This window comes from Globicephala melas, chromosome 8, assembly GCF_963455315.2.
Source record: "Globicephala melas chromosome 8, mGloMel1.2, whole genome shotgun sequence".
Classification (NCBI taxonomy): domain Eukaryota; kingdom Metazoa; phylum Chordata; class Mammalia; order Artiodactyla; family Delphinidae; genus Globicephala; species Globicephala melas.
This window is the reverse complement of record NC_083321.1, coordinates 70869389-70892633: the sequence shown is the minus strand read 5'-3', so window position 1 is coordinate 70892633 and position 23245 is coordinate 70869389. Positions and strand designations below refer to the sequence as shown.

The 23245-nt window shown below is 36.6% G+C and overlaps 1 protein-coding gene and 1 non-coding gene across 4 annotated transcripts in view; both read right to left on the bottom strand.

Annotated features, from left to right (window-relative positions):
* Positions 1-245: 245 nt before the first annotated feature.
* Positions 246-23245, bottom strand: part of CEP57 (centrosomal protein 57) — a 46910-nt gene continuing 23910 nt past the window's right edge. The window contains exons 3-11 of one of the 3 annotated variants that reach the window (XM_030883723.3): positions 18166-18345; positions 17694-17815; positions 14200-14316; positions 13012-13089; positions 10125-10232; positions 9500-9577; positions 4099-4337; positions 3145-3289; positions 246-1459 (exon numbers count right to left, since the gene is read on the bottom strand). In XM_030883723.3, coding sequence (XP_030739583.1) covers positions 1229-1459; positions 3145-3289; positions 4099-4337; positions 9500-9577; positions 10125-10232; positions 13012-13089; positions 14200-14316; positions 17694-17815; positions 18166-18345 — 1298 coding nt within the window. In that variant the 3' untranslated portion in view covers positions 246-1228. Of the gene's footprint in view, positions 3290-4098; positions 4338-9499; positions 9578-10124; positions 10233-13011; positions 13090-14199; positions 14317-17693; positions 17816-18165; positions 18346-23245 lie in introns of all 3 variants that reach the window. The other 2 variants (XM_030883725.3, XR_009564948.2) reach the window with 2 other exon arrangements.
* TRNAD-GUC (transfer RNA aspartic acid (anticodon GUC)) lies at positions 19192-19264 on the bottom strand. The gene has a single exon. It is a non-coding gene; the product is annotated as a tRNA-Asp (tRNA).

The window sequence follows — 23245 nt, the reverse complement described above, 5'->3', positions numbered from 1 at the left end:
TTTAATATCTAGTTAACATGTTCATTAGTACTCTTAAGAGTATCTTAACATTATACCATGAGATAATCCAGTTTTGTTGGGCCTAGTATCTATGTAAGCATGAAAAAGGCAAGTAAATTATGTAGTAAATACCATATATTCTTACTGTTCCTCATAATACGTTAATGTCCTATTTAAAAGTGTATTTTTTTGATAGAATGCAACAAATAAAGCCTTTATTAACAGGCTGTTAAGGAAAATTTCAGTGTCCTTAAGAAAGCTGCTTTATTGATTTCAGTGGCAAATTTATAAAAAGTTAACATGTCTTGGTCTATTCAAAATTGCGATTTACATTATTAACACAATGACAATTGCATGTGTACAGTTAATATTGCACTCACACTGTACACCAATAAAAGTAAATAGCCAAGGGGTTCTTCTAAGTTTTAAGATTAAAAACCATAATGCCTTGAAATAAATAGCATGATTACAAACAGGTATTATCTAAAAATACAAACATATATGCTTTACAACACCTCCCGTTCTCTCTTCATTCTAAAACCTCATTTACAATTTGTTTATAGTTTTAAACATGCTTTTGTAATCTTCACAGTTAACTGATTTAAAATGAATGCTTCGGTCTTCAAAAATTTTTAATGGTGGATTAACATCGATAAAGGTGTATTTAACACTGATCAATGTTTGAAGTGTCAAAAGAAAACAATCCTCTTAAATATGTATAAATATTTAAATATAGAAAACCTCCATCAATAGTTGAAACAAAGTACATTTAATGGTTGCATTGAAAAGGAGAAGTGGGCAAATCACGCCAGGGGAAGATTTAAAAATGAGACTTTTCAAACACTGCCTATGGGACAGCCTCATACTTTGATAATTTAAACCTCATTTTACTTAGATATATAGAGCTATTAAAAAAATCACACCCACAAGTAAAACATTGGTAATTTGTTTACAAAGTGCAATATCTCAGTACAGCAAATTCATCTCAAACAAGGAAACAGAGTACGTGTGGCTTCTTGGCCTTTAAAACTTCCCCTGGTTTCCACTTAGATGGGTTAACATTTAGTTGTGATATGTAACACAAGAAGCCTATGTAATGAAGCTTGGGCCCCTTAATACCTGCTATTAATTAATTCCAACGTAAGAGTATGAGACCTGGAAAGTAAACTGTCAACATCTGATTGATGAGGTACGGATTATGTGAGTAACATTTATGACCTGGTACCAGTCAGTAATCCCAACACAAACTATTGCTCTGTAATGAATTCTGTATGGTTTGCATGTCCTTCAATAACTGAAGATTTTTCCTGCTTTTTTCTCCAGGTCTCGGTTTGGCAAAGTCCTTCTTATTTGTGGTCCCTGTGGTTGCAGAAGAACGGCCGCTGCTGTTTCCTTCTTCAAGAGTCTTTTTGGTGGTTCTTAATCCCCTCTTCTGCTTCTCCAACTTCTGTTTCTCCAGCTATACCAAAAAACCAAGGCAGGGAAAAAAGGAGAAATTAATGAAAACATATTTTTCTGAAAACTGTTATTTCTAACTCTCATACTAAAACACATATAATATATTCTGGGTTTATATTTTTAAAGGCTTCAAAAATCTATTGCACTAGTCATTTAACAGTGTTTAAAATATATAGTGACATAAACACCTGTTAGCAAGAGTCAACACATCAATTCTGGTGCTGTATCAGAAGTTAAGACTTGCCAAAGTGCAGCACAGGGTGAGTGAGAAGCAAGGGAGTTCGGGGGAAGGTCTCAGGGAGGCGGCAAAAAAATCTGACATGGGAAATGGAAGACAAGATTTTAATACACGAAGGAGAAAGGCATCCTAGAAACTAGTCTGCACAGACAAAGAAGCACGTTGCAGATGGATGAAGGGATGTAATGGTAATGTATTAATACTATGAAAAGGATTTTTAATTTTATTATTTCACCTTTTAGAATAATTTAATTTCAAATAGGGAGCTTTATTTTTACTTTAGCTGCTGGCACACTGGTGTTCCATTAGAATAAAGTTAAATCTAATGTACAGGAAACAAATTAGATCATTACTCCTATAGGAATCATTTGCTTGTATTTATTGTTTTATTTTTAGTATGTGAACTTGGGAAAAAAATGCTTATAAAGCTAGGTTTTGGACCCCAGTCTGCATCATACCTCTGCCATTTACCAGTGAGCCAGTATGTCCTTGGGCCAGTTACATAGTTTCATTTTAGGGTATGCCCACTTCCCAGGACCTTGGCTCCAGTTTCCTCATTTGTAAAATGAAATATATACTCACCTCATAAGCCTTCCATGAAAATTAAATAAGATGACATAGAGCACTCAGCATTGTGCCTATTACACAGCAACCAATTAATAAATGTCTGCCAACATGTTCTGCTACCAGTCTTCTCCGTTTCAGTCAGCTGTACCACCGTCCTCTCCCTCCACATGATACCCAGCGGCAAGCAGCCCTGATAATTCTATTTCCAAGACTCACCTCAAATCTGTCTACTTCTCCCCAACTGCAGTCACCGGTGACCTCTGATCAAGATAAGCTTAAATGGCGTAGTTGGTCTCGCAGCCTCTCTCCTGTCTCTACCCCCTCCCGGCAGTCACAGTCTTCTCTTAAATACACCAGTCATTACACTTCTCTCTGGATGGAAACCCTGGAGTGTGACTTCCCATTGCACTTAGTAGATACTAAATACATGGTTGTTTTATTAATATAATTAGTAACATAAATGTAACTAAAGATCTTTTTCACATATTTACATCCGGTTTATTCCTTTAGAAATTAAGAATTTCTAGGTGTTTTTAAAAAGACTTGGGTAAACTCGGAACCATTTAAACTCATCACAGAGGTAAAGCTTGTTCATATAAGAATATGAAATATATTCAGTACTTGGAAGATGTATTTTAGATTATAAAATCTACTCTGAGACTTCAAGACAGTGTCCTCTTTCTTAGCCTGCTTAACACCATTTCTTAATAACTAATGCAATGAATTAATAAGTGTCTACAGTGAAAAATACTTCCTGTAGCTTTCTTTCTATGATACACTTACAAGGGCATCAATTAACATATTTGAAGAAAAGGGGTTATTTTGTTGTGTTTTACTCTTGTTTTTTTAATTATTAGAAACGAGTTAAGGAAAACAGTTACCTGGGCTTGATATTTTCGAACTTTAGTTATTTGATTGGCCTTTGCCTCCATCCTGCCCACTAATGCCTCCAGTTCGCACTCTAGGTTGTCTTTCAGTTCAGTGGTTGGTGATTCTTGGATAAGTTTCGCAAGCTGCTGATGGTCACTGTATAAAAAACAGGAGAGCCTGGTTAAGTTTCCTGTGTCAGCTGGTTAAGTCCACTACATCTCACTCACCATGGGACCACTGCTCTGCGCATTAAAAAACGACTCAATTTTGGGACTTCCCTGGTGGTCCAGTGGTTAAGACTTCGCCTTCCAGTGCAGGGGGTGCAGGTTCGATCCCTGGTCAGGGAGCTAAGATCCCAATGGCCTTGCGGCCAAAAAACCAAAACATAAAAAAACAGAAGCAATTCTGTACCAAATTCAATAAAGACAATGGTCCACATAAAAACAAACCTAAAAAAAAAAAAGACTCAACTTTTAAAAATAGAGCAAAATTTTCCATATTATTAGTGATAGTGTAAAAGTTTAAAAAAGGTACTGGATGCAAATGCAAGAAGAGTTCTTAATTTCAAAGCACTTATTATTTATATCTCTACCTCCCCCACAAGAGCATTACATATGTAGAAAAGGAAAGTCTAGAGAAGGATCTTGTTCTTCAAACACTCAATTCCTAACTTATCAGTTACGTATAGCCAAAGTCAATGTAGATCAAGCTCCCAAACAAGGAAATAAAACTTAAATGTAAACCTTGGTCTCCAAAACATTTAACAGTTATAGAAAAAGGAGAGATTTCACCCAGAACAGTTGTATTGGTTAAAGTCCTAGTAACTTGTTCAGTGGTTGGTGCAAGGACTGTGTTCAACAAATATTTCTTAAAATATTGAAATATGACAGAATTAATAAAACCAAGAAGTTAAATGAGGTTTTAGAACTAAATATAACTAAAAAAACAAAAAAACTGAAACTCACAAGCTCATTTGCCCAAATTCATCTTGTAAAGTCTCTAAGACTTCTGCCAGCTCTTCATTAATGCTGCTAGAGGGGGAAGGCGTTGCTGACTTCTTGCTTTTCCCACTTCGTGAAGACACTTGCTTTGCCAAAGGAACACTGCTGACTACTCGGTCATTGCACAAGACTTTACTGTGTTGCTTCATTAGATGTAAGACATGCTGAACATTGGCTACCACAGCATGGCTAGGGCTGGTGGACTGAAGGAAAATGAAGAGAAGTAATTGAAGCCACATCCTCTGGAAAAATGTTTTCTCTTTCCCCCCTAAGCCTGGGTAAAAACACCCTCTCCGCCTCTGCAGAAAAGCCTGTGATACAAACCTCCTGGTGTACAGTCTCCCCTTACTCTCCACCCTAGTGTTATCTACTACACACCCATCTCTATTAGCTATGGACGAACATCCCAGCTGTCCCTTGCTCCCAGTCTCTTCAGTCTCTAACTCCATAGTTCTATCAGTTATCCTCCAAAAATATTATTCTGATCACGTTCTTCCATTTGACACCCTTTAATGTTAAGCTCGTTGACTCTCATGTCCAAACTCCTCAGCACAGAAATCAAGGCCCTATAACACTAAGCTGCAACTTCTACACCTTGGCCTCATGTCCCACTGTCTCCTACCTGCTCTCCACTATTTGAATGAACTGTATTTGCACATGCCATTTCTTTTGTGTGCCAATTTTTATACCTTTTTTTTTTTTTTTTTTTTTGCAGTACGCGGGCCTCTCACTGTTGTGGCCTCTCCCATTGAGGAGCACAGGCTCCAGACGCGCAGGTTCAGCGGCCATGGCTCACGGGCCCAGCCGCCCTGTGGCATGTGGGATCTTCCTGGACTGGGGTACAAACCCATGTCCCCTGCGTCGGCAGGTGGACTCTCAACCACTGCGCCACCAGGAAGCCCCTATACCATTTTTAAAAACCCAGTTCAAATACATGATTTGTAAAGACTTTCTTAAAACATCCAGGTAATTAATTGGTCCATTCTCAGATCACCTATAGCATTTATCTCGATCACAGGATTTATCACAATATATTGTAATTGTGTTTGCATGTCTTTTTCACCTATTAAGTAGTGTAAGCACTTCCAGGTGGTACAGACTATTACCGTATTCATTTCTCTGTCCTCTAGTAGGAAGCATTAAGTTCATGTTTGTCACATAAGCAACGGGAAAAACCTGGTAGCCCTCTCAAAATTTTTGTTTTTGTTTTGAACACTGAACAAGTCTCAATGTGCAACTTCAATTTATAAACAGACGGTTGGGCCAACTTGGCTCCATAAGCTAGTTTAAAATGCAGATTCCTAGGTAGCATGCCAAACTCAATCAGTGTGTGGTCAAGGCTTAGAAATGTACATTTAAAAGTCTGCCAGTTGATTCTAATCAGCCAGGTTTACAAACCACTCAGCTAAACTAAACAGATGCTCTTTTTATCCTAGTTTTTGTTGTTAGGTAGCAAACTGAATTTAGTAATATATATACAAAGATGTATATACCACATCCAAGTGGGGTTTATTCCAGGAATGCAAGGCTAGTTCAATGTTTGAAAATGAATCTATGTAATCCAGCATATCAACAAGGTAAACAAGAAAAATCACATAACCATATCATTTGATGAAGAAAAGCATTTGAAATCCAACACCCATTAAGGGTATAAACTTTCAGCAAAGCAGGAACAGAGAAATTTCCTCAAGTTGACAAAGAGCACAAAGAACCTACAGCTAATATCATACTTATCGGTGAAAGACTGAATGCTTTCCCCTGAAGATCAGCAAAACGGCAAGGATATCCACTCTCATCACTCTTACTTACAACATGATACAGGAAATCCTAGCCAGTGCAGTAAGGCAAGAAAGGAAATAAAAGGCACACAAATTAAAAAGGAAGAAATAAACTACCCTTATTTACAAATGACATGATTCTTCACATAGAAAAGCTTACGTAAATCCAAAAAATAATTCCTAGGACTAATAAGTGAATTCAGCAAGGTCACAGAATATAAGATTAACATAAAAACTCAAATATAATAAAATGATCATGTAGAAGCTGATATTAAAACAACACAATTTACAATTGCTCAAAAAAATTTGTATATAAATCTGATAAAACAGGAATGGGACTAGTATGATGAAAATCCTAATGACAGAAATCAAAGATCTAAATAAGTATGAGATGTACCATTCTCATGGGGTGAAAGACTCAACAAGGATGTCAATCCTCCCAAATTAATACAGTTCCTATCAAAATTCCAGCAAGACCTTTTCTTTGGTAGAGAAGTTTTTTCTAAAATTCACATGCAAAGGCAAAGGAACTAGAAGAGCTAAAAGAATCTTGAAGTTATTTTTCCTGTTATTTTTCCAACTCTATTTATTAAGGAAATTTTATGTCTTGAATCTAGTAATTAAAAAAATTGGAACGTGTATTTTGTCTTTTAAATTTCATTTTTTCTAGTAATTCACCTTTATTTCACTTTACAAATGTACTGGTTTATGACTCTATAAATAAAAATAAAAACTGGTCCTCCACAACAGATAAGTTTGGGAAACACTCAGATGACAGCACATTCTTAGCTGTTTGAATATTTCACAAAAAGTACAAATTACAACTTCAAAAGACCTCAGGCTGAAAAGCCCTATGTTTGAACCTGTCCTGTTCAAGTATTAATGACTTCAGTGAGAATTACCAAAGATAGGCAAATTAAGTTTGGGGATAACACATACATAACGGAAAACTGAACTAGATTCTAATCTAATGTGGGATAGGGTGAATCAATTCCTGTAGTGCTCCATTTGATTAAAAATTCTGTATAAAAAAATCAACTCCACAAGTATAGGACCTAGATAGGCTGATGCTAAGACTAAGTAGAAGACCTGTTACTTCAGATGACTCTAGAATTAATGAGTGAAAGGGATGCTGTGGCTTCCCCATAACATTAATGTGATACTAGGCTGAGTTAACAGACTATCCAGAACATGACCAAGACTCTCTATCCTGTGCTAGACACACCACATTTAGAGGACTATATTCGATTCAGGAAGGGAGTGAGGAGATGGTTAAGAAACTCATAAAGGGCTTCCCTGGTGGCACAGTGGTTGAGAGTCCGCCTGCCGATGTGGGGGACACGGGTTCGTGCCCCGGTCCGGGAAGATCCCACATGCTGTGGAGCAGCTGAGCCCATGAGCCATGGCTGCTGAGCCTGCGCGTCCAGAGCCTATGCTCTGCAACGGGAGAGGCCACAACAGTGAGAGGCCCGCGTACCGCAAAAAAAAAAAAAAAAAAAACTCATAAAGCATATCTTACGATGAATAGCTGAAGAAAAAGAATTATTTATAACCTAGAATAAGGAGATGAGAATAAAGATACAGTTATCTGGGACTTCCCTGGTGGTCCAGTGGTAAAGAATCCGCCTTCCAATGCAGGGGACGCAGGTTCGATCCCTGGTCTGGGAACAAAGATTCCACATGCTGTGGGGCAACTAAGCCTGTGTGCCACAATTACTGAGCCCGGGCGCCTCAACTAGAGAGCCCACGGGCCGCAAACTACAGAGCCCACATGCTCTGGAGCCTGCGTGCTGCAACTAGAGAAGAGAAAATCGGCACACCACAATTAGAGTGAAGCCCGCACACTGCAATGAAGAGCCTTTGCACCGCAACAAGATCCTGCATGCCTCAACAAAGATCCCACATGCTGCAACTAAGATACAACACAGCCAAAAACTAGTTAATTAAAACAAAAACAAAAAAACCCCCTTAATCTATTATCAATATAAGGTTTAAAAAAAGATACAGCTATTTTCTAAAGTTTTAAAATTTTCCTATTGTTAAGGGTTCATTTGGTCTATGTGGATCCCTGAGAACAGAAAAAAATACCAATGAGTAGAATTTATAGTGACAGATTTCATCTCACTTAAGAACTTTCAAATAAAGCTGTCTAGAACTGTGAAGGGCTGTTTGAGGGTATAATGAGGTCTCATCAGTAGATGTATTTGGACAGAGTACATGACCATTATTCTGGATGCTTACATAACGAAAACATTGGACAGGGAACTGTACTAAGTGGGTCCCAAATCTAAATGAACATTAGATTGAGACTCGGGAACAACTGACTATACTTTCTAGGTCCCACACCCAGAAAATTCTGATTTATCAGAACTGTGGTGGGGCCTCGTAATGTGCTTTTTCAGATGCATAGTCAATGATTCTGATGCAGCTAGTCATCCTTTGAGAAACTTTCCAGCCCAAATCAAAGATTCTGTGGCAAAGTAGAAGAACCTTGGTTAGGAACAAAGGTTCAAAGATGAACCTTTTGACCTTGGTAGGTCAAAAGATGGTCTGCAATCTAAGAAGAGGTTAAATTTAGGGTAAAGGAAAGCCAACGACAAAACTTTTTAAAAGTGATTTGGCCGCACGCATCTACAAAGGGCAAGTGGAAAAGCTAGGAAATAGTTCATTCCCTAAGCTTTCACTGAGGATTTACTGTGGGGTTAAAATAAACAAATAGGGCTTCCCTGGTGGCGCAGTGGTTGAGAGTCCGCTTGCCGATGCAGGGGACATGGGTTCGTGCCCCGGTCTGGGAAGATCCCACATGCCGCGGAGCGGCTGGGCCCGTGAGCCATGGCTGCTGAGCCTGCGCGTCCGGAGCCTGTGCTCCGCAACGGGAGAGGCCAGAACAGTGAGAGGCCCGCGTACCGCAAAAAACAAAAACAAAAACAAAAACAGATAAATACCTAAAATTAAAATTTACTCCTCAAGCTTCTCAAATTCACAATCTAGTTGGATACTCAAGGCATCTATAACCAGCAACACAAACATTAATGAAAAAGTGGTATAAACTAACACAATGTTAAGCACTTCTTAGAAATCACCCAGTACTTGCTGATATTTGATAAAATTATCATCTCCACATTTTTAAGCACTAAAGGAACTTAAGATTCAAGTCTATGTATGACTGCTTCTTGGAGAATGAATCCTATACGTAATAAGCATGTGAGGACAAAGAGGATGTGACTTCTTTTCATTTAAATATCTATCTATATCTAAATATAAATCAACAGGGCTGATCCTAAAAATCCAGTGCTACAAATATACTATTTCCTATCTGCAACCACACCTTCTGCAAACCAGAGTCTCTGCTTTTGCTCCTAAGTTCCCTTCTGCATAGACTCTACCTGCTTTAACGTGTCCCCCCAGTCTCCTCCCTGCTCCCCCAGTCCCATAAAACTTTCCTTCATCTCATTCTCACATCACTATGATCCAACTGGTAAAAAAGCAGAAAAATATTTCCGCCGTTTATAGGTATACAGGCAGATGAGTGGATTTAATTCAAAGATCTAAGTTGTACAAAAAAAGCCAGAGTTCGACCAACTCACCTTTCCAGCTACAAATGGCATATCACCCAAGCATAATCTATAATGTGGTTGTGCGGCAAAATAGTTCCTAGAACCTTTCTGCATGGAAAAGAAAAAAGAAGAGCAATTTTACTCACATGATGATAAAAGCTGGCCATATAGGACTAACCTGAAACTTCAGCTTACTGCTGGGCTACTGCTTGTTTTATCTCTATAGGCATTATGGTCTGGAGTTCCTAATAATGTTTGTCACCACATATCCTAGCCTAGGAAAGGCTAGGAAAGAAAAAACAGTTCCTGACAAAACATCAGTTACAGTCTCAGTAGAGAAACTGTGTGTGTGTGCACGCGCACGCGTGCATGTGTATATACACAAACTTTTAAGTGCAAAAGATAATGCGACACTGAACAATAACTAACATTTGTGCGGTGCTGTGTAGTTCTAACACTTTCAGATATATTATCTCACTGTCAGGGTGAAAATTTAGAAGTAGGTATTACTTATCCCCATTTTCCCAATGAAGAAACTGAGAATGAAAGAGATTTACTCATCCAAGGTTGAAGTACCACATGGTTTATAAGTGTTTTCACATAAACTACGCCAAGTAATAACCAGCACTTTGACTTAATGGTTATTTTTTCATACCTTTTCTGGTGGTTTTGACTTCTTTTTTTTAATTCTTTTTGCATTGGGAACACATGAAGTTGCCTTATCTTCAAAGATAAGTCTATTTCTTTCTAGACCAATCTGCAACTAGGAAAAATATGAGAGCCTAAAGTTAATACTGTAGAAATAAAAGCTATGATTCAAATTTGAGATCTGCCATGTAAAGGCCTGTTAAAAAAACCTACAGTAGTATCTTATAGTATAGAATGAAAAACCCATCATAGCTGTGTAGCTATATCTGGAATCAATCCGTCAACATTTATCCAATATTTTAAATCAATACCACTCTCTCAATTTACTTAAAGTGCTGTCCTATAATTTGTCCTTTCACTTAGCCTGGAAACGTTTAGCTCCTTATTTGAGGTTGGTCCTTAAATTATATCTAATGAGTTAAAGGCAGTATTTCTAACTCCAAACCAATGTTTCAACATTTTCTTCTTGTCACACACAGCATATACAACAGCGTTAGACACAAAGCAGCTGGAGAACAAAGTACAATTTCTTCCTCTTTTAAAAACTCATACACTTAACAATGTAAGAAAAAGGAACTGGAAATCTATGTCCAAAACAACTGGGAGGTATATCAGAGAATGTTATCAAGCCCTTTTCTCTAGAAGCTTAGTAACTACATTAATTTAATATGGTAGAAATTCCATAAACAATTACTAAGGATTTCAAACAAGGACTGCTGTTTTCAACTTTCCTTAAAAAATATAATTACATACATATACACAGGTATGTGTGTGTTCGTGTGTGTCTGTGTTCATGTGTATTTGTCTAGAATAGTGGTTTTCAAACCTGCCTATGTATCAAAATTGTCTGGAGTTTATGAGAAAATTCAGATTGTTAGGTGCCTCTCCAGACGTCATGATTTTAAACATTCCAGGCTGAGGAAATTTTTATTTTAAAAGTATTTTAAAGTTCTTCAGGAAATTATGATGGAGCTCAAACACTCAGAACCAATGGATTAGTTAAAAGAAATCCTGAGATCATTACTAATGCTTCCCACAATGACTGCATTCTTTAGGGATAGAATTTATTCAGTGACAAAGGAACACAGGGATTCCTACTCTCAGGAGTGTCTACATTCCCACACATCTAACGATGCTTTATACGTAGTAAACTGAATGGACATAATTCCATGAACATGAAATCACTACTCTGGAAGACCTATGAAGCCAATGAGTTTGAAGAGTATACAAAACAAAAAAAATGTGAACTATTTTAACTTCCTAAGTTCTTCCCAGTAGCTGTCATATATTTGTGTGGCAGAGTTTTAACATTTGTAAGTGCTTTCATTATATTTCCTCTTGTTGGAACTCTCCAACATTAAGAAGATGTAAAATAAAGACCAGTATCAGTGGTAAAATCCCAAGCTCCGAATGGTTACATATCTCGCCCAGGACTACACAAATTATGGTTAGACTTGGAACCATGTATCAACCCCGGCCCCTGTTCTACCACAACAGTGTTCACTATCAGAACTCAGAACTCAAAACCTTTACTGATATATTATCAGTAATAACTGATTTGTCCCAACATTTTGCCTGCTAAATACAAAATAAAACTACCACAAAATAATTTTTTAAATTCATAAAATAATGAACTTGTTAATTCTGTATTCCATGTATAGTAGAACTCACCACCACAGTATATATAAAGCATAACTTTAAAGTTTGCATGTTATGAGTGAGGAAACAAAGGCACAGTAAAGTGGCCTACCTACCCTAAAAAGTGGAATGGGGAGAGAAATCAAGTAATTTCAAAATTTGTTGGTGGTCAAAAATAAAGCCACATGACTATATAACTCAGAAAGCACAGAGAGGTAAAAAGTACATACGAATTGATCAGAAGGTAAATATTTGAGAAAGAAAATATATCGCGTTTAATAGAAAGAGAATATGTTAAGTCAATGAATTCTGGGAAGCACTGGAAAAAATAGACAAGATAACAAAGATGAGATAATAGATGTTTACAGTCCTGCGAGCACATTTATGAAGTGAGCCCAGGACACCGTTGGCATCTGGCCACAACCTGAACTGCAGAGCCTCCTCTCCTAATTGTTTTGGAATCAGGACCTGCTTTTTGTGTTAATATTATGAGAAAAGATACATGTAAATGTTATAAAACTTAAAGACTTTGGAAGGGGAGGGGCAATAAACAAGAGGTATTTGAATTAATAAGCTCACATGGGGAGAGTCTTCAGTTATAAACAGAAGTATTTTATTTAGCCTGTAAGATTTGTTGGATATAGAAATGTTGCTATATCTTCTAGAAATGCAGTTCTAGTTGGTATATATAAACTCAATGATTCTGTGAATTCACACTGCCTCACCTATTCTACCTGGTGGCCACTGCATGGGATAAAAATTCAAGGCTAGAAATGAGGAGAGCTCATTTTCCTTATATGGTGGCTTTTGTAAATTAGTATGGGTCACCACCTGTTGTGTAGCCCACTACCTCAGCTACTGTCCTGGTGTCTCGAGGCCACCAAAAAAGGGAAGCACTTACAAGCAGGATACTGAATGAGGCTTTCAAACATTTCCAATAGTGACTAATGTGAAAAGTTTTAGATGATTACATATTATATTATGTACACAGTCGCTGATATTTTTTAGTCTATTGATTTTTAAAAAAATAAAGCTGATAGAAAGCCCACAATTTAAAAAACCCTAAAGAATTGCTCAGCTTTTACTTTCTGTCTGTAAAAATATGTTTATAGTTTTCCATATTAAGCTAAGCCTGCAAATTTATATATTGGATCATTCCAAATTATAAATAATCAAAGCAGCGCACATCTACATCTATTTATATATAAAGAGTAGCATGAAATGTGAGGAGCCTACCTGCTCACATTTCAACTTACCTGGGCTGCCTTAGCTTGCATACGTTTCCTTTCCTGTTCTTCTTGATGGAGTTTTGCTTCTAACTCTTGCATTTTTTTCTAGTGATAAAAATATTAAAAGTGATAATAGTGAAAAGAGTTTCAGTGTCTATTTGTAAAATTTTTATCCATGACTCTCCTTTGCAATTCCACAGAATTATGGGTAAAATTCACGGGCAAAGAACACAGCCTCTGTATGAAGCCATATAGGCTACAACAGCGGTCCCCAACCTTTTTGGCACTGGGGACCGGTTTCTCATGGAAGAAAATTTTTCTACGGATGAGTTTGGGGGGGGGATGGTTCAGGCAGTAATGTGAGCCATGGGGAGCAGCAGATGACGCTTTGCTCGCTCACCCACCACTCATCTGCTGTGTGGCCCGGTTCCTCATCAGTTGGGGACCCCTGGGCTACACGGAAGCTGAATCTGAAACTTTATAGTCTCAGTGGTATTAAATACTTCCCAAATGAATCAATTAAGACTAAAATTAGGACTTCCCTGGTGGCGCAGTGGTTGGGAATACACCTGCCAAGGCAGGGGACACGGGTTTGATCCCTGGTCTGGGAAGATCCCACATGCTGCGGAGCAACTAGGCCCATGCGTCACAACTGCTGAGCCTGAGCTCTAGAGCCTGCGAGCCACAACTACTGAGCCCACATGCCACAACTACTGAAGCCCGTGTGCTCTAGGGCCCACGTGCTGCAACTACTGAGTCTGCGTGCTGTAGCTACTGAAGCCCGCGTGCCTAGCGCACATGCTCTGCAACAAGACACTGCAATGAGAAGCCCGTACACCACAAGGAAGAGTAGCCCCCGCTCACCACAACTAGAGAAAGCCCGCGCACAGCAACAAAGAGCCAATGCAGCCAAAAATAAATAAAAATTAAAAAAAAAAAAAAAAAAACTAAAATTAGTTCAGAGAACAAAAACGAAGTGATACAAGCCTTAAGGATACTCAAAAACACTTCATCTTTCAACATTTTCAAAACGAACTCCTTCCTTATGTACACTAAGATGATAAAATGTGAACTTTCTCTCCAAATTTACATTTCTTCCTTTAAAAAAAATTCCCATGTTTCTTTGCTACAAGGTCATTTTTTTTCCTATAAAATATCCAATTTTACATAAGAACCAATATTATGCATTGATGAGTATAAAAGATTCTCACTGACTTCTGCAAGGGCCTGCATTGTGGTAAGCTTGTTATACTCCTGTTCAAGAAGATCCAATTTTTCAAGTTGGTTTTGAACATGCGTTTGATCATGTTGTCGTTCTCTTTCTAGGGAAACCTGGGAAACAATATTAAATACAGCATAATAATTTGACAAAAAACTGAAAAACTAACACTGAGAGTACTATGCTACTTGTCTGGCTTTTATTTATTTTTGATTATTCAAAGTTCTTATATTTTTAGTGTACTATTTTATACTTACATATATGTTATTATACTACAAGACTATAAAACACAATCACAGTAGTCTCTGATTTTTGTGGTCTCCACTTGCCTAGTGGAGTGGCTATAAATACTTGTTGGACAAGTGAAAATAATACTTTTAGAAAGGTGTTCCTATGAATAGTTTTTCATTCATGACGTTTCTATCCTAAGTATCTGATCTACAGGTCTTAATCAAAAGTAATCTAAATTCCCTGAAAAAATTAAAAGGAATCTGAGATTCCTTCACCATATAAAACCTTGAAACGTAACCAGGCAAAAAACCCAATAACCTAAAATGAGACTAACCAGCTTTACTTGAGAAAAGGTAGGCTATGACCATGACAATTGTAAAACTGACTTTTACAAGTCAGTCCTTTGAAAAATCAAAAAAATACTAAGTTTCTTCAGACTCACAGACTTAGAAAACAAACTTATGGTCACCAAAGGGGAAAGGTGAGGGGGACAGATTAATTGGGAGTTTGGGATTGACATGTACACACTTCTATATTTAAAACTGATCACCAACAAGGACCTACTGTATAGCATATGAAACTCTGCTAAATATTCTATAATAACCTAAATGGGAAAATAATTTGAAAAAGAATGGATACATGTATATGTATAACTGAATCACTCTGCTGTACACCTGAAACTAACACAACATTGTCAATCAACCCCATTCCAATATAAAATAAAAATTAAAAAGTACAAACTTCCAGTTACAAGTAAAATAAGTACTAGGGATGTTGTCTGGCTTTTCATACAACTACTTAGGTACTACAGAGGAATTCCAGGAAAACAATATTAAGATGAAACCAGAGGAAAATTAACAAATACAAGTGAAATCTTGTTCTTATTATATACTATTATAACATTTGGTTCTCTATACTAAGACTTGTTAATACGCTCTGAATGAAGGTATTTACTAGACATATAGGCTACACACAAATAGTTGTAATTAGTCTGGTTCTCTAACATAGTTAATCTCTTAATTAAGGCAATAATCACAGTTTTGGTACGTAACATTTACACTTCCTCTGAATTCTACGCAAAACATCCATCATTTTTTTTTTTTTTTCAGGCTTAGGGTCAAGGATTTGAAAAGACTGCCACCTATCAGATTTAAGGACTGACAGCCACAGAATAAACCATTAAACTAGGATAAGAAGTGGAAGTATGCTAAACTGAGGTCTACTGGTAAAAAGCAAAACATTAAGCACGTGAACTTGTAAACAGTGTATCTTCATATACAAGTCTATAGCAATAGGTATCATACTAACAGAAATTTGAATATGACAAAGTAATACAAACCAATAAATTTCTCAGGAATTTGTGTGAACTACTAATTTCCTCCTACCTACCTTAGCGGATAGTTACTGCCCTTGAAATAATACATTGAGTTAAATGTTGGCACAAATCACACTTCACTTCCAATATTGGAACCACTCATAAAATGGGCTAATCAAACTTTACTGATGAAAACAGGGCTTAATTCAAAGACATACATATATATATATATATATATATATATTTGTCTAACAACTATATCAATATTAGTCAAGACATCTCACGGTTGTCTTACAGATGCTTTCTAACCCGAGAACAGAAATATGCCAATGAAGAGAACTGCGTATTACTGTACGTAACGTTTTGCCATTTCCAATCAGATTTAACTCACCATCCCTTTCCCAACCCCATCCATCACATAAAAGTGTCAGAGAAAACACAGAAATAATAATAATTGCATAGCAAGTTTGAAGAAAGGGAACTCTTCAGATGCAAAAAAGATAAATCAAAAGCAAGTAATACTGAAGCCAAATATTACACGAGGCAAGACTATAGCCTTGGTGTATAAGATACACAAGGAACGTGACATAAATTTCAGGCAACGTACCATCTGCACGATGCAGGAGCCCAAAGCCAACAAATTATCATAAATGCAGACCAGAACCAGGGAAACTCATCAAGCCCCAGCAAAGGCAAATCCACAACCATTTCATAAGGCTGCCTACACAACTTAGAAGTATGGAATTCCCAAGATAAACAACTCCAAAGAATAAGAGTTCATCATAAAAATATATATATACGTATACAGTTCTCATAAGAAAAAAAATGATTTTAAGACTGGGAATTTTTATAGTGTTCAAAGAGATAAAATGAGGGAATAAAAAGCAAAGTAATGGTACATTAAAATAACAACAAAAATAGGTGGACTGAAGAGGACCCAACTGGAAACAAAAAAATATGGTCACAAATAAACTCAATGGCATAGTAAAGAGACCTATAATACAAATGAAAATTGCTGAAACATCCTCTTAAATATTGTTGTGCAATCAAATATTTCTTTGATATCTCCAACTATGACTGAAAGCTGACTGAGGTGGAAAGCATTTAATTTCTTTCACACTGCAGAGTACCTAGCAAAATATTAAGCATATAAACATTCAACTTTTGCATAATAAAGTTAAGATGCCCAGAAACTATGGTATTCATGATGAAATCAAATTCTATATTCATAATAGGAAAAGGAGGTATGTTTTAAAAAAATATATTCGAGACTGATATTGCAGATGTCCTCTCGTAAATGCATAGGTTACTTAAATTAAAATACCTCTGGTTTGACAGAGCAAAATATTTTTGTTAAAATAACAACTGTAAAAAAGTCTTTCAAAGTATAAAGAACCTTGAAATGTGCTACCTGAGTTGAGTCTTTAAACAAAATTCAAGAGGCAGAGAGGTACATAATATGCTTATTTATACTTCTGATATCGTACAAAGAAGTTAACATGACCTGAAAAGAAAACACAATTAAATGTGTAGTATTTTTCCAATTTAAGTAGAACTCTACCAAATACAGCAGTAACAATGAAGACCAATCAAATCTTCAGACACCATAACTGATCCCAAGTAATTTCAGTCCTGTGCTGTTGTACTGTTCCAAAGCAGAAGCTGTTAAAGCTGTGTGTAGAGGATATGGCAGTGTGTGTGAGGGTCATCCAAAAAGGAAACTCCTCTATTTAGCTTCGCTGAAAAAACAAACCACATTTTTCTCAAAGCTTCCACTAGCAGTTTTTCAAAATGAACTACTGGTACTATTATCTTTTAAGATGGACGGAGAATTGATTACTTGTAACAGCACCATTAGTCCTCACTGAGAAAAAAGGTCTTTATATCAAATTAATTTTCTCTATAACTAACTTTTCTTGAGAGTGACTCTATGAAGTAACATACCTGTTTCTCTAATACAGATGTCCTCTCCATTTCTGCATGCTTTATCATGTTACGCATGTATTCCAATTGTTTTTCTAAAAGATTACATTTATTTTCTGCAGCTAACAGCTGAGATGTCAGCTCTAAAAAGAATTCATAAGAAAAGCAGAAATCAGCTCACTCGCAGAAGTTTTAGTTTTAAGAACCTGCTTAACATGAATCTACAGTATATATAATAAACATTTTCCAGTAGCTCTAGAAGCCTTTTCAGATGACCTAAGTCATTCTCTTTCTGTATGTTAGTCTAATCTGCCTTGAATTCTGACAGTAAATATAATACAGGACATCAGCACTTGTTCCACAAAATGCTCCCAAATATAAATGTAATTTTGTAGTGCTCGAAGACACTAAGCACTAGAAAACACTAATGTGGAATTTCTTTTAGAGTGATTTTACCATACTTATTTTGATAGTGTTTCATAATTAAACAAACCTTGATTGTGCTTTGATTCCTCATTCTTTGAATTCTCCCTTTCTTGTATCTGTTCATCCAGTACTTTCTTATATTCAATTGTTTCTTTAGACAAGGTTTTCACACTTTCTTCTGCCTGAATCCTTTCAAGTTCTAAACGTCGAATTTTATCTTGAAGATTCTTCAGAGCAGAAAATATAGCTGCCAAATACAAACATGGATACTATAATACATACGGAAAAAGTTCACTGAAAAAGAATAAACTCATCTAAATAAAAAATAAAATTGCTGGAGGATCACTCTTTGGGAATTATCATCACATGGTAATTGTTTAAAAAACTCCATTTAAAGACATCTTTTGAGTCTCTGAAATGTGCTAGGTACTCAAGTAAAAAATGCCATGGTAAAAACATTTCAAAGATTTTATAAAATGGTAAAAATATTTAGCTAATCATACAAAATTCATAAACTGTCCCAAGGCACATTATTAACTATAAATATTTTGTTTTACTAATAGGATCACATGCAGAATCCAATTATAGAGCTAAAAATAGTCAAGCACATAAAGGACTATTTCTTTTTGATCTCAAAAAAAACCCTAAGCACTCTGCCCCTCAAAAAGCTTTTGATTATAAAATAACACATATTCACTGTAGAAAGCACAGGAAAATACAACAAAGAAAAGAACTGATAATCCTGAGATACTGACTATCAATTTTGGTCATTTCTTTCAGTCTTTTCCTATGTGTATAACATAAATTGAGATCAAAATTGATCTAAGTGTTTTCACTTAGCATTATGGAACTGCGAGCATTCCCTCATGCAATCAGATAGACTTAAAAGATTATTTCCTTGTGACCAATTAGTAATTGAAAAACTAAGTTACTGGATCAAAGAATATTCATATTTTATTTACTTATTTTTATTTTAAACATTTATTTATTTGGCCACAGACGGTCTTAGCTGTGGCACACGGGATCCTCGTTGTGGCATGCAGGATCTTTACTTGTGGCATGCGGGCTCTTAGTTGCGGCATGCGGGATCTAGTTCCCTGGCCAGGGATTGAACCCGGGCCCCCTGCATTGACAGAGCAGAGTCTTAACCATTGGACCACCAGGGAAGCCCCAGAATATTCATATTTTAAAGACCCCTGAGCAAAGTACCTTCAAAAAGTGTTTTATCAATTTGTACTTTCATCAGAAGTACATGTCTTTGCCAATATAGACCTTAGTGACCTTAGTGATGGTCACTAAGTGACCTTAGTGATGGTCACTAATTACAATATCTCTACCATTCTGATTAAGAAACCCATACTACTCTGGTTAGTTTATTTTGCATTTCTATTAAAAGTTTAAATATTTTGTTATATATTGTTGGCCGTCTTTTATGAATTTCTGTGCCCATTTTTCATTAGTCTCCCCATTCCATTTTATTGTCTTTAATTCTACTTTTGATACAAAGATGTTTTGATTTTTCATAGCTATATCTAACAATCTTTCCCATCAAGTTCTTTGTTAAGAAGTTCTTCTGTAACCTCGATTAGATAAACTTTGTATTTTCCTTTATTATAGTTTCATACACTTTTACATTTAATTCTTTAAGTCAAATAAAAGTCAATACAAACATTTTTGTATTGAAGGAAGAACTTTAAATGGCAACTTTATCATATACCAAGTTCACACATATATCTATACATACAGATATAATTATTACTTACACATACCCAAGACAGTTTCAGGACTTTCTTTTACTCTGGTTTCATTAATATTATGCCAGTATTTTCATTACTAAAACTTTATAATATAAACATCAATTCTGCCAGTCTCCCACAGTATATAAATCTTTAAAACATTTCAAAATTATTCTTACCAATTAAATATTCAGAATCATTTCACCTAAACAATGATTTAAATAAAACTTCATGTAAATTATACAATAAGTAGGAAGAACTACCATCTTTTAAAAATCGAGCTTTCTCACTAAAAACAAGGCACCCATTCCCATGTATTAACCTAATTCATTAATTCAACAAGTTTTTCAGTGCCTAGGATGTGGCAGGCCCCAAATAGGGGAATGATACATTTTATAATATAGCCAGCTTATTCTTGCTGGTATGCAATGAGACTACAATCTAATTAGAAACAACACAGATATGAAACACGAATACACACACTCAGAAATCTGAAAAACCAACTGAGAAGACTAAGAGAATAGGAAAACAGCCCAGACATAAGACTAGTATTTAAAGGAACAATAATTCTTTGATATACCTGGAATAATCAGATAAAAAATGTAATAGATTTTTTTTGTGTGTGGTACACGGGCCTCTCACTGCTGTGGCCTCTCCCGCTGCGGAGCACAGGCTCCGGACGCATAGGCTCAGTGGCCATGGCTCACGGGCCCAGCCACTCCGCGGCATGTGAGATCTTCCCGGACCAGGGCACGAACCTGTGTCCCCTGCATCGGCAAGCGGACTCTCAACCACTGCGCCACCAGGGAAGCCCCACCCAACATAGGAGCACCTCAATACATAAGGCAAATACTAACAGCCATAAAAGGGGAAATCGACAGTTAACACATTCATAGTAGGGGACTTTAACACCCTACTTTCACCAATGGACAGATCCTCCAAAATGAAAATAAATAAGGAAACACAAGCTTTAAATGATACATTAAACAAGATGGACTTAATTGATATTTATAGGACATTCCATCCAAAAACAACAGAATACACATTTTTCTCAAGTGCTCATGGAACATTCTCCAGGATAGATCACATCTTGGGTCACAAATCAAGCCTTGGTAAATTTAAGAAAACTGAAATCGTATCAAGTATCTTTTCCGACCACAACACTATGAGACTAGATATCAATTACAGAAAAAGATCTGTAAAAAATACAAACACATGGAGGCTAAACAATACACTACTTAATAATGAAGTGATCACTGAAGAAATCAAAGAGGAAATTAAAAAAATACCTAGAAACAAATGACAATGGAGACACGACGACCCAAAATCTATGGGATGCAGCAAAAGCAGTTCTAAGAGGGAAGTTTATAGCAATACAATCCTACCTTAAGAAACAGGAAACATCTCGAATAAACAACCTAATGTTGCACCTAAAGCAATTAGAGAAAGAAGAATTAAAAAAACCCAAAGTTAGCAGAAGGAAATAAATCATAAAAATCAGATTAAAAATAAATGAAAAAGAAATGAAGGAAACGATAGCAGAGATCAATAAAACTAAAAGCTGGTTCTTTGAGAAGATAAACAAAATTGATAAACCATTAGCCAGACTCACCAAGAAAAAAAGGGAGAAGACTCAAATCAATAGAATTAGAAATGAAAAAGGAGAAGTAACAACTAACACTGCAGAAATACAAAAGATCATGAGAGATTACTACAAGCAACTGTATGCCAATAAAATGGACAACCTGGAAGAAATGGACAAATTCTTGGAAAGGTACAACCTGCCAAGACTGAATCAGGAAGAAATAGAAAATATAAACAGACCAATCACAAGCACTGAAATTGAAACTGTGATTAAAAATCTTCCAACAAACAAAAGCCCAGGATCAGATGGCTTCACAGGCAAATTCTATCAAACATTTAGAGAAGAGCTAACACCTATCCTTCTCAAACTCTTCCAAAATATAGCAGAGGGGGGAACACTCCCAAACTCATTCTACGAGGCCACCATCACCTTGATACCAAAACCAGGCAAGGATGTCACAAAGAAAGAAAACTACAGGCCAATATCACTGATGAACATAGATGCAAAAATCCTCAACAAAATACTAGCAAACAGAATCCAACAGCACATTAAAAGGATCATACACCATGATCAAGTGGGGTTTATTCCAGGAATGCAAGGATTCTTCAATATATGCAAATCAATCAATGTGATAAACCATATTAACATATTGAAGGAGAAAAACCACATGATCATTTCAATAGATGCAGAGAAAGCTTTCGACAAAATTCAACACCTATTTATGATAAAAACCCTGCAGAGGGGCTTCCCTGGTGGTGCAGTGGTTGAGAGTCCGCCTGCCGATGCAGGGGACACAGGTTCGTGCCCCGGTCCGGGAACATCCCACATGACGCGGAGCGGCTGGGCCCGTAAGCCATGGCCGCTGAGCCTGCGCGTCCGGAGCCTGTGCTCCGCAATGGGAGAGGCCACAACAGTGGGAGGCCCGCGTACGACAAAAAAAAAAAAAAAAAAAAAAAAAAAACCCTGCAGAAAGTAGGCATAGAGGGAACTTTCCTCAACATAATAAAGGCCATATATGACAAACCAACAGCCAACATCATCCTCAATGGTGAAAAATTGAAATCATTTCCACTAAGATCAGGAAAAAGACAAGGTTGCCCACTCTCACCACTCTTATTCAGCATAGTTTTGGAAGTTTTAGCCACAGCAATCAGAGAAGAAAAGGGAATAAAAGGAATCCAAATCTGAAAGAAGAAGTAAAGCTGTCACTGTTTGCAGATGACATGATACTATACATAGAGAATCCTAAAGATGCTACCAGAAAACTATTAGAGCTAATCAATGAATCTGGTAAAGTAGCAGGATACAAAATTAATGCACAGAAATCTCTGGCATTCCTATGCACTACTGATGAAAAATCTGAAAGTGAAATCAAGAAAACACTCCCATTTACCACTGGAACAAAAAGAATAAAATATCTAGGAATAAACCTACCTAAGGAGACAAAAGACCTGTATGCAGAAAATTATAAGACACTGATGAAAGAAATTAAAGATGATACAAATAGATGGAGAGATATACCATGTTCCTGGATGGGAAGAATCAACATTGTGAAAATGACTCTACTACCCAAAGCAATCTACAGATTCAATGCAATCCCTATCAAACTACCACTGGTATTTTTCACAGAACTAGAACAAAAAATTTCACAATTTGTATGGAAACACAAAAGACCCCAAATAGCCAAAGCAATCTTGAGAACCAAAAACGGAGCTGGAGGAATCAGGCTCCCTGACTTCAGACTATACTACAAAGCTACAGTAATCAAGACAGTATGGTACTGGCACAAAAACAGAAATATAGATCAATGGAATAGGATAGAAAGC